The 12,435-nt window shown below is 42.0% G+C and overlaps 1 protein-coding gene across 4 annotated transcripts in view; it reads right to left on the reverse strand.

Annotated features, from left to right (window-relative positions):
• Positions 1-12,435, reverse strand: part of RHBDD1 (rhomboid domain containing 1) — a 174,058-nt gene that overhangs the window by 94,771 nt on the left and 66,852 nt on the right. For all 4 annotated transcript variants that reach the window (XM_061148616.1, XM_061148613.1, XM_061148614.1 and 1 more), the window contains exon 6: positions 3,221-3,364. In XM_061148616.1, the coding sequence (XP_061004599.1) occupies positions 3,221-3,364 (144 nt within the window). The remainder of the gene's footprint in view (positions 1-3,220; positions 3,365-12,435) is intronic.

Raw genomic sequence — 12,435 nt, forward strand, 5'->3', positions numbered from 1 at the left:
TTTCATTGGGTTTCTTGCTTATTTCTACTTACATCTTTTAAAACTCCTTTTAAGGAAAATGTTCTCTTTGTGGGATACAGTTAGGTGAGTTTTGACAAACGCAAAGAGCAGTATATCCATCACAATGACCAAGATACAGAATATTGCCATCACTCCAAAAAATCCCCTCCTGTTTTCTCTCTATGGTACTAAATAAAGTTTTGTACAAAGTCCAGGCTTAGTAGCTTTGCCCTGACTTCCTTACTTTTGTGTGTGTGTGATACACAGAGATTAATATTTTTATCAGTGATAACATTTCTACTGCACTTCTAAGATTTACATCCAATAAGCATACCGTATTACATGCAATGGACAGTCCAAGGTAACAAATTCAGACACAGTTCTGTTAAGACTATGGTTTGCTCCAAATTAAATTACTAAATACATAATATCCTCACCTCCCGTAATATTTCATGTCTCACCTTGGAGTGATTAAGCACCTGCTGTGCCCAGGACTAACCTTTAGAATTTGTTAAAATACAGCCTCTGGGCCTTGCCCCAGCATTTAGGACTCCAAGGCTAAGGCACGCTTCCAGTGACTGTGATACCGGCAGTCCATTAAAGCTGGTGATGGCAAGAATATTCCTGGTTATCCACCTTTGCTTCCATGCATCCCTTTGCAATGAGACTCTACAGCTCAGCCCAGGAAGAGGAGGAATCTACTTCCTTATCCCCTGAATCCTGTCTGGTCTCCTGACTTGCTTCGGTAACAAAATACAGCAGAACCAACAATGCACCAGCTTAAGGATGTTCCCACATTCTCCCTGGGAACCCTCGGGCTGAGGCCTGGTCAATGAACCTGGGCTGGCGGGCTGGATGATGGGTCACGTGTAGAACAATCGCCACCATCGCATCAGACAGCAGTCAGGCAGGCAGGTAGAGGAGGCTGTCCTAGAAGAGCCAGCCCCAGCTGACCACTGCAGACTCCTCAGCACACCAGCCAAGACCAGCGAAGCCTGGCCCATGGGATCATCCGTGCAGAACCATATATGTGGAAGAAATATGTATTGTCTTAGGCCAAGTGTGTCTGGGCGATTTTACCCAGTAATAGGCGACTGACAGACCACAGTTCTGATACTCTTCATCTGAGAAGTCCTGATTTATCTCTTCCTTTCCATTGCCTCAGCCACCTTCATCATCCAGACTTTGCTCCGTGATTAGACTACTTCAAGTCTTCTGATCTGTCTTCCCTCTTGCTGTCACTGCCCACCTCCACCACGCACACTCTTACTGCTAAGACCATATTCCTAACGTTAGAAACCAAGTTGTGGGAATCTGTGTGCTCCTGTCATGTGTTGTAAAATGCCCGATACCCCCCATTCATGCTCAGTCCTTGCTCCTGGCATGACTGTTGCTGGATCCATGAAACACAGCTCTGATCACATCACTCTCCCGTGCAGAACTCTTACTGGAGGCTACATCATAGACCAGACCCATTTTCCACGTGGCCTATTTAATTCTGGGACTTCTGTGATCAGGCCCCAGCCTAGCTGCCCACTCTGCTTCCCCTTCTTCTCTTAGCACTTTATTCAAAAGCGAGGATGGGATGACCACACCCCTTACTCTTGTGTCTGAGAGGATATGATTCCTGCCTGGAAGGCCCTTCCACATCTCGGCAAATGCTACACATTCTTCAAGGATGAACTCAAACACCACCTCTTCTGTGAAACTCTGATAGATCTAGTTAAGAAAAAGCTCACCCCTTCTCGCTGATTCCAGCAAACGGCTGAAGCTTCTCTTAGGTACCTGATATTATGGTTACTTATGGTATTGAGCAGGCTTCCCTGGTGGCTCAAGAGTAAAGAATTCTCTTGCCAATGCAGTAGATGTTGGGAAGATCCCCTGGAGATGGTAATGGCAACCCACTCCAGTATTCTTGCCTGGGAAATTCAATGGACAGAGGAACCTGGCAGGTTGCAGTCCATGGGGTCTCAAAGAGTCAGACACAGCTCAGCAACTCAAGAACAATGGCATCTAACAGACCTCTCTCCTATCAGAAATTACACTTTTTGGGGGAAGATTCCCCCCCACTTTTTTTTACCTTTCTGTATTTCCTAACATAGTACATGAAACATAACAAGACCCTAATAAATGCTTATCGAATCAACAGATGATTTTTAGTCACTACTAAAGAATAAAAGGGTTTCCCTGGTGGCTCAGATGGTAAAGAATCCACCTGCAATGTGTGAGACCTGGGCTGGGAAGATTCCTCTGGAGAAGGGAATGGCAACCCACTCCAATATTCTTGCCTGGAGAATTCCATGGACAGAGGAGCCTAGCAAGCTTCAGACCATGGAGTCATAAAGAGTTGGACATGACTGAGTGACTAACACTCAGACACACAAACAATAAAAACAGGAATACCAAAACTTATTACCAAACCTAGAAGAAAGATGGCAAAATAAATAGGGTGATTTTCACATACTATTTCACATAGGGCTTCCCTTGTGGCTCAGACGGTAAAGCGTCTCCCTGAAATGTGGGAGACCCGGGTTTGATCCCTGGGTCCGGAAGATCCCCTGGAGAAGGGAATGGCAACCCACTCCAGTACTCTTGCCTGGAAAATTCCATGGACTGAGGGGCCTGGTAGGCTACAGTCCATGGGGTCGCAAAGAGCTGGACATGACCGAGAGACTTCACTTTCACTTTCTTTTCATACACTAATTGGTAAAAGAATCGTCTGAAAGCCAGTTAAAAATACAAATTTCTAGGTTCTGCTCTCAGGGAGACTGGTTCAGCAGGCCTGCAGCCAAACCCTGAGTCTGCATTCTCACCAAGCTGCCCATGTGATTCTGAAGAAGGCTTGTTGGCGACACTTTGATGTATAGTGCCATACAGCCTGCCTTATAGATATGCATTCCAACGTAAACCCTTCGTTCATGTACCTAAGAATTTTTTTCTTAGGTTTCTTGACTTTAATGCCAAAGCACTGAGTGCAGCAGGCCTATAAAAAGAACCACTTTAACAATACATACATAGTCTGGCACCTTATTAGCTTAGGTTGCTGGGAATATGGCATCGCACCCCATTCTTTGTAATCACAATCTGCACACATTTTTTTCATCTACATCTCCTTTTTATAAACTATTTAAAGTTTAATTTGCTACAAACAGCCCTTTTTCAGACATCACACCATGTGAGGTATGTACTTTAAAATAAGTGAAGGGTGCAAATCCCCTACCTTGGTCCAAGAGGCTGGCTCTCAATGCTCTCTCCAGCTGCTCCTCTTCACTCAGTCCCGCGGTGTACGTGTCGTAGTTCCTGGGGACATCTTCATAAGCACCTCGCCCGCCATATGGGTAATAATCCTGATATCCAGAGTAGCCTACAGGCACAATGAACAAGTTATGGAACAATGCCATGGACTATTCCTTTTCATACTTCCTATTTTGTAAGCAAAAGACATTAAAATAATCTATGTCATTACTTTGATTAGAGTAATAATTCTCAAAATAAGAAAAGATGACTGGCGCTGTATGATGACCTGGGGGGATGAGAGGGGGTAGGGAAAGGAGACGAGAGAGGCAGGGGGCATATGTATAATTATGGCTGATTTGTATTGCTATATAGCAGGAAAAAAATACAACATTGCAAAATTTTAAAATATATATTTAAATTTTAAAAAAAAGAAAGTTTAAAAAAAAGATGACCAATGGAGAATGCCTTCATGCGGGTGGGTAATAATTATCCTGTCACCATGGTACCACAGTGTCCACGTGGGACTGGACACGCCTCAGTCCTTATGTGCTAAAGATGAAGTAGATATTCATTTATGTTTAACTGATTTTTATTGGAGTATATCTGATTTACAGTATTGTGTTAGTTTCTACAGTACTTCAAAGTGAATCAGTTATACATACACACATACTTACCCACTCTCTTTTAGATTCTATTCCCATGCAGCAGGGCTTACCTGGTGGCTCAGCTGGTAAAGAATCTGCCTGCAATGTGGGAGAGCTGGGATTGACCCCTGGGTTGGGAAGATCCCCTGGAGAAGGGAAAGGCTACCCAGTCCAGTATTATGGCCTGGAGAATTCACACATGGACTATACAGTCCATGGGGTAGCAAAGAGTTGGACACGACTGAGCAACTTTCACTTCACTTGGGCTTCCCTGGTGGCTTAGACGGTAAAGAGTCTACCAAAAGTATGGGAGACCCGGGTTCGATCCCTGAGTTGGGAAGATCCCATGGAGAAGAAAATGGCAATCCACGCTAGTATTCTTGCCTGGAAAAATCCCCTGGATGGAGGAGCTGGGCAGGCTACAGTCCATGGGGTCGCACAGAGTTAGACACGACTGAGCAACTTCACTTTCTTTCACTTTCACTTTCCCATACAGCAAGGAGACAAACCAATCAATTCTAAAGGAAATCAACCCTGAATATTCACTGGAAGGACCGATGCTGAAGCTCCAATACTTTGGCCACCTGATGTGAAGAGCCAATTCACTGGAAAAGACCGTGATGCCGGGAAAGATTGAGGGCAAAAGGAGAAGGGGGTGAGATAGTTGAATGGCATCACCAATTCAATGGACATGAACTTGGACAAACTCTGGGAGATGGAGAGGGGCAGGGACACCTGGCAAGCCAGAGTCCATGGGGTCGCAAAGAGTCAGACACAACTTAGCAATTGCACAACATTCCCAGGTAGGTTATTGCAGAGTATTGAGTAGCATTCCCTGTGATACACAGTTGCTGTTTAATCACTAAGTTGTGCCTGATTCTTTGAGACTCCATGGACTGCAGCCCACTAGGGTCCTCTGTCCATGGGATTTTCCAGGCAAGAATACTGGAGTGAGTTGCCATGTCCTTCTCCAGGGGATCTTCCTGACCCAGGGATGGAACCTGCATACCTTGCATTGCAGGCAGATTCTTTACCACTGAGCTACCTGGAAAGCCCGTGCTCTATATTAGGTTCTGATTAACTATTTTACATAAGAAGATACTAATTTAGAAGTCATGAGTAGTACTGGAGGGGGGCTGGGATGGGCTACTGACATATGGAGTGGGTTCTTTCAGTTTTGAGCTACTTAACACTGGAAGTATTTTCAGTGAAGACTTGGCTGGACTTGAGAGAATGGTTAAAATGTCAGTTGATAAAGCCTTCCTGTCCAATGGTTCCAACAATGACAGACAGATCAATATTAAAACATATACTGTAGGACTTCTGTGTTAGGTATGATACTTCAGATGGTAGTAACTACAGTGAGATATAAATGACAACAGTTTCTCTAATTGTAATTCTATGTCAGAGATCATAGTTTCTATTCCAACCCTTTCAAGAAACTGGTTGCTAGATCAAAGAAGAGAAGAGAGAGCATGGCCATTAAATAATGCTTTAAGAGTCAAACTTTTACAAACTATTAACAAGGGGCAAAGTGACTTTTGCAAGATGTTTCCACCAAATTTTTCAACTCAGTTTGAGTTTATTTTATTGCTCACATTTATGGAATTTGTTTGGAAGAGGTTATTTTTCCCCACAGAAGACTAAGAACTTAATTCTGGCATAATGAGAGAGTGTGCACATGCTAAGTCATTGCAGTCATGTCCAACTCTTTGCAACTCGATGGACTGTAGCCCACCAGGCTCCTCTGTCCATGGGGATTCTCCAGGCAAGAAAACTGGAGTAGGTTACCATGCCCTCCTTGCGGGGATCTTCTGGAGTCTCTTATGTCTCCTGCATTGGTAGCTAGGTTCGTTATCACTAGTGCCACCTGGGAAGCCCATAATGAGAAAGAAGTCCATTTAATTTTTTTCCTTCTCTCCTGCCACGGTCATACCCTTTGAAGATAATGTTTCAAATGTTTAATCAATGTGCTTCCTGTTGCTGATGAAAATTCCTACCCATCACTATGCATCTTCTGCCATATGCCTCCATATCATTCCATATCACCATAGTACAGGCCTGAGTTTAAACTTATTGCTTTAATAAGACTATAAGGGGAAAAAAAAAAAAAAAAGCCAACAAGAAGAACACTGGTGGGTAGAACCTGGTTAATTAAAATTTCATGTTCAGAATTTCTGGTAATTAGTTTTAAAAAATGAAATGACAATAAAATTCAGCTGGATAATCTAACTATAAGTGCTTATATAAATATTTGTCATGTAAAGCATTTGTGTCTATTGGTTGTGTTTTTACAACAACTTTCAAGAGATTTAACTGACATACTATATAATTCATCAATTTAGAGCATATAACTCAATGGATCTTAGTAAATTCAGAGAGTTGTGCCGTCGTTACCATAAACAATTTGAGAACACTTATCATCCCCCGGAGAAACCTACACTCTTTAGTTATGAGAGAGTTAACAGGCAGGAAGGCCAGAGGTTCCTGAGTGGCAGGAGGAAATAAACTGCAAGTGGCAGTTTGTTTTACTTCTCTACACAAAATTAAAAGAGGCTTCTTTTAATTTTGTGTTGAGGACACCTGGTTCTGCCTTGAGCTAACCAATGTGTTTTTCTTATGTTAATGAAACTGTGTATTTGCTTTGGAATTTGCCTTTCTTCAAAATGGTTCCCCCTAAGACTTTTCTTCTTTCCTCAAACCTTGGGCTGATAATGGCTCAACAAACCAGTGTTCCTGTCAATTGTTTTATGGCCTGGGGATGACACACCTCATGCCATCCTATCTCAAAAGTGCATATTGTGGGCAAGGGGCCTGGTGTAACTCCTTCAGCCTTGAGGTATCTCTCTTATCTGATAAATAGCTTTCTAACACACATAAAACACCTTGCTAAAATCTAGGAAGGCAGGCACTCTTTCTGTCCCCTTTTGATGTATGTCAGAGGCTTTCCCTATCTCTATTACACTTTAATAAAACTTTGCTATACAAAAAGCTCCAAGTAGTCAAGCCTCATCTCTGACCCCAGATCAAAATCCTCTCCTCCGGAGGTCACACACACACACAGCTCACAGCAGCAACCTTTCATCTTGGGGACTTGTCTGGGATCTTCAAGACAAGGAAAGGATGATTGAAGCTCTAGTTCTTTACTCTCCTAGTAAACATGTTTTCTGCTATACTTTACTAACTCTGTGGTGTGCCTGTGTGTGTGAAATCAACAACCTTTCACTTACTAACCCCTGATCAGCCTCAGTTCAGTTCAGTTCAGTTGCTCAGTCATGTCCGACTCTTTGCGACACCATGAGTCGCAGCACACCAGGCTTCACTGGAGTGACCGTCACCAACTCCCAGAGCTTGCTCAAACTCATGTCCGAGTCGGTGATGCCATCCAACCATCTCATCCTCTGTCATCCCCTTCTTCTCCTGCCTTCAATCTTTCCCAGCATCAGGGTCTTTTCCAATGAATCAGTTCTTCACATCAGGTAGTGAAAGTATTAAAGTTTCAGCTTCAGCATCAGTCCTTCCAATGAATATTCAGGACTGGTTTACTTTAGGATGGACTGGTTGGATCTCCTTGCAGTCCAAGGGACTCTCAAGAGTCTTCTCCAACACCACAGTTCAAAAGCATCAGTTCTTTGGCACTCAGCTTTCTTTATGGTCCAGCTCTTACATCCATACATGACCACTGGAAAAACCATAGCTTTGACTAGACAGACCTTTGTCAGTAATGTCATGTCTCTGCTTTTTAATGTTGTCTAGGTGGGTCATAGCTTTTCTTCCAAGGAGCAAGTGTCTTTTAATTTCATGACTGCAGTCACCATCTGCAGTGATTTTGGAGCCCAAGAAAATAAAGTCTGTCACTGCTTCCATTGTTTCCCCATCTATTCGCCGTGAAGTGATGGGACTGGATGCCAGGATCTTAGTTTTTTGAATATTGAGTTTTAAGCTGATCATCCTAGTCCTAAACAAACACTGGTCTACTTTCTGTCTCCATAGCTATGCCTATTCTGGACAATTTTATAAAAGGAATCATATAATGTGTGGTGTTTCATGTATCGCTTATTTCATTCAGCATAATGTTTTCATGGTTCATCCATGTTGTAGCACAAATCCTTATTTCATTCTTTTTTGTGGCCAAGTAATATTCCATTGTATAAATATATCACATTTTGTTTATTCACTCACCAATTGATGTCTTTTGGGTTATTTCTACCGTTTTACTATTGTGAATAATGCTGCTACAAATATTTGTATACAAGTTGTTATTTGGACATATGTTTTCATTTCTCTTAGGTAAGTACCTAAGAGTGGAACTGCTAGGTCATATGGTAATCCTATATTTAACCATTTGAAACCACTAGAATGTTTTCCAAAGAAGTTATACAATTTTCTATTGTTTAGGTGGCCTAAAATATTGGAGTGGGTAGCTGTTCCATTCTCCAGGGGATCTTCTCAACCCAGGGATCAAACCCAGGTCTCCCACACTGCAGGTGAATTCTTTAGGTGGCTCAACTGGTAAAGAACCCACCTGCAATGTGGGAGACCTAAGTTTGATCCCTTGGCTGGGAAGAGCCCCTGGAGAAGGGAACGGCTACCCACTCTAGTATTCTGGCCTGGAGAATTCTATGGACTATATAGTTCATGGGGTCACAAAGAGCTGGACACAACTGAGTGACTTTCACTTTCTTCACCAGCTGAGCCACCAGGGACGCCCAGAAATTAATGGGGATTTACCAAACACCTCCTGTAACCCAACGTCTGTATTCTCTCTCACATTTCCCAGGTCAAAATATAAACATTATGATATTTAAATCAGGATAAGAATATATCCTCAAATCCCCTCAATGATTTAGGACTGAAATAGGATCTGGACACAATTTTTAATATGAACACTCTTCCTCAAATTGGTTTCTACTCAACAGAACAATCAGAAAAATTCAGCTTCCACTACTGTGTTGGGGAACACATACCAGCAAGTTTCATATCCTAAGATAAAGGAGACTATGGCACTGCTACAAACCTTGCTTTCTGTGCTTTTCACCGAAAAGAAAAAACAAACAAACAACTCCCCAAACCTTTCACATAAGGACAAATGATCAATACATAATAAATACATCTACTTTACAAAGAACAAAAAGACAGGGGCAACCATTCCAGAACATAATAGAATATTTATGGACAAGTCACTAAATACCACAGGATGCTTCAGCAATCCTGAATAGAGAGACTGCCCAATTCCCTAAGAGTGCCAATTATTTTATTGCAACACGAAAAGCACACTGGGCACTTTCCCATATGGCTCATTACCACTTTCAAATCCCTGTGGAAAGTCATTTTGTTGCAGAAGGTCTAAGCAGCATTTCTACCTACCTACCCTCAAAAATATTCAGCTAATTCAAAATCCAAAATAGCCCCAAAGCTCTGAATACCTATCTACACAGATACCAGAAACACGACATACATCTGCGGAGTTTCAATTGACAGATAAATTTGCTATGATTTGAGGCAATGTTTTCTTGATAGAGATGAACATCTTTCTTCGTGTTATTTCTCATTTAAAGCACAACTGAGCAGTGCCTTCACAAAATAATGCCTATAACTCTAAACATCTGAATATTATAAAATCTAATTTGGTACTTGCCAGACAAAACATGGGGAGAGACAAAGGGAAAGTTTTAGTGCTTTAAGTCAAAAAGACTAGTGTGGTTAAACGTTCTACATGATCAGTCCCAAGTTATCAACAGGACCCATCGATATCTATTACAATGAGGACAGGTCTCCTAGGACCAAAAATTTCCTACAGCTGTTCCACTGGCCCAATCAGATATTTTTAAATCTTCATAATAAACATGGCTGGAAAAACCTAACTATCAAACACTTAAGATAAATAAGTTTAAATTATATCCTACGATGAATGCTAGTCTAATATTCTTTTGTAGTTATATACTTTGGCTCTGTAATAAAAGAAATTCTGGTTATCATTATTCTATAAACTACTCCATCTGTTCCCTATACACATACCAGGATTTCACAGCAAAAGAGATCAAGAAACACCACCAAGATCAGAAAGATTGGTAACAGCTTTTTAAACATTCATGAGGTTCTGTGACCTATAAATTCTTTTCCAGCTAAGGACGGCCATATTCAGAATAAATCATTGCCTGTAAGAGATACATATGCTCTCATAAAAGTTCCCTAGGTGACCATTAGCATGGCCACCTGGCCTTATGTAGTGCTGCCTTTGAAGAAATCCAATCACTTCAGCGGAAGAAATATAAATATGGTAATCTTACAGGGGATAGGAAAGGAAGGCGAGAGAGGCTTTTATTGTTGCCTTTCAATCTCTGGTCTGTATGTCTGCTATGCTTATGCCTCTTTCATATGAAGGAGGCTTTTAGCAAGTTTCCCTTTTTTCTTAGGAAGTTCAAAAAAGATGAAAGCCAAGTCAGTAAGGGAAACTGCCCTCTTTGCTAAGGTTAAATCAGTAGAATGCCTATGTCATATCCATGTACAAGAGAAACAGCAGGGGCGAGGAATCAGTGACCTGCATGTTTAGTCCTAGTTGTGTAGCTAAGTACCTGTATGACTTTAGCCAAAATATTTAACATTTTTAAACCTCAATTCCCAATTGTCACAGATGTTGGGATGAGGTCATTGATGATAGTTCAAGCCACGTCTGTGCACAAATATGTTTTTATTCTCTTCATCCAGAGGATCATTCCTGTTTCTCTTGGAGATTTAAAAAATGAACCAGGAGAGAAGTCCCTTTTCCTTTAGCACTCTGAGGTATTAGGAGCCATATATACTGGAGAGAATAAGGCCAATAGGAAGAGAGAAATCACGATGGGAGACAGAACCAAAATGGTCTTCCTGTATGATTCACCTCTTCCGAGTCACATGGACTGAGAAACCTCTACTCAAACTTAAGTCAGTGTGAGCTGGCCTCCATAACCAATAACCAAAAGGACCCAGTGTTCTTCCATAAGACTGTATCAGCTCTGTTGACAACTAATCATCACACCTCCTCTTGTCAGGTGAGTTGAGATAGAAGCAAGTGCGCTTGCACTGTGTAGCCACTGTGCCTTTCCTGCACCAAGACCACAGGTGCAGGATTTTAAGCATCCAGAGCATCAGAAGTGAAAGCCTCAGAGTGAAGCCTCTGGGGAACAACAGTATTCATCACTGTAGTCCATAAGCCTAGGCAATCCCAACCATCTAAGCCTATGATTTTTCTCCCTGAATCCATTAGAATCACTTGAGAAGCTTTTTTTTTTTTTTAAAAAAAAAAAGGTCCAAGTCCCTGTCTCTACCCCAATTATAACTTAACTGGTCTGGGTTGAATTCAAGCCATGGACACACTGTAAAATCTTCTCAAGTGGTTCACATCAACAGCCAAGTTTGACCATCATGATCCAAGCCTTTACAACTACATCAAAAACATATCTTGATCATAATCTTAACAGTATCATTCTACGGAGTAAATCATTCAGTGGCACTCCACTACATTCTGGATAATTCCAGCCAGGCTTTTTCATAAAGGGTTGAAAAGCCCTTCCCTTTCACTGCTTTCCTTAACTCCATCAAGTTAAATAAGGATGCTTACTTAATGCATCAAGACCCAGCACTCCACTTCTTCTAGATGACCTCTGATAACTGCAACCCTGCTCCCTCCCTTCCAGGCTGAGCGCTGACTGCACTGCATCAGTATCTCTGAAATAGACTCCTACCTCTGCCAGGAAGGAGCAACCGGGACTGGACGAGATCTTCTACCAAATCAAGTAGAAGAAGGGAGAAAACACATGAGATGTCAGGCATTGTATAATTGGCACTTCAAGATTCTGAATCTTGAGAGAAGGTAAATAAAGGAAATGAGCCTGAAGGCAGTCTCTAGACTGTGGTTCGGGGAGCAGCGAGGGACACAGCCAGATGCAGCAGGCTCCCTGAGCAGAGGTGGAATTTGCAGGGCGGAATACAGCAAAGGAGAAAACTATGTGTACAGAAAAACCTCCAGAAATCTTCCTGGGGTCAATTGGAGATTTTGTTGAACATTAACTATCATCATGTTATTCTGTACTACTTGACTCCATGGTTCACCATTCTATTTCCTACACCCAGATTAGTCCTATTCGCTTCTACTGTTTTGCCTTTCCAAATGCATGGCACCTACAATCAAGTCCCGGTTACAAACTCTGAGACAAGGACTATAGCTGTTTCTCTCTCTCCCACAGTGGTCAGGCTGACAAACATGCATGGCACGACCACTCTCAGAGTGCTGCTGGGGAAACCAGACTGAGGATCAGAAAACTGTATGGGAAAATAAAGCCGAAGCACCAATATGGATCTAATTATATAATTCTTGATACTTGTATTATTTAAGCCAGGGATCAAAAAGCTACAAGTCGGAGTACAAATACAGCCCACTGCCTGTTTTTATAAATAAGGTTTTACTGGAACACAACTAAGGACATCTGCTTATGAATAGTGCATGGTTGGCTTCCCAGGTGGTACTAGAGGTAAAGAACCCACTTGCCAATGCAAGAGATGCAAAGACTCGGGT

This window comes from Dama dama, chromosome 8, assembly GCF_033118175.1.
Source record: "Dama dama isolate Ldn47 chromosome 8, ASM3311817v1, whole genome shotgun sequence".
In the NCBI taxonomy this organism is placed as follows: domain Eukaryota; kingdom Metazoa; phylum Chordata; class Mammalia; order Artiodactyla; family Cervidae; genus Dama; species Dama dama.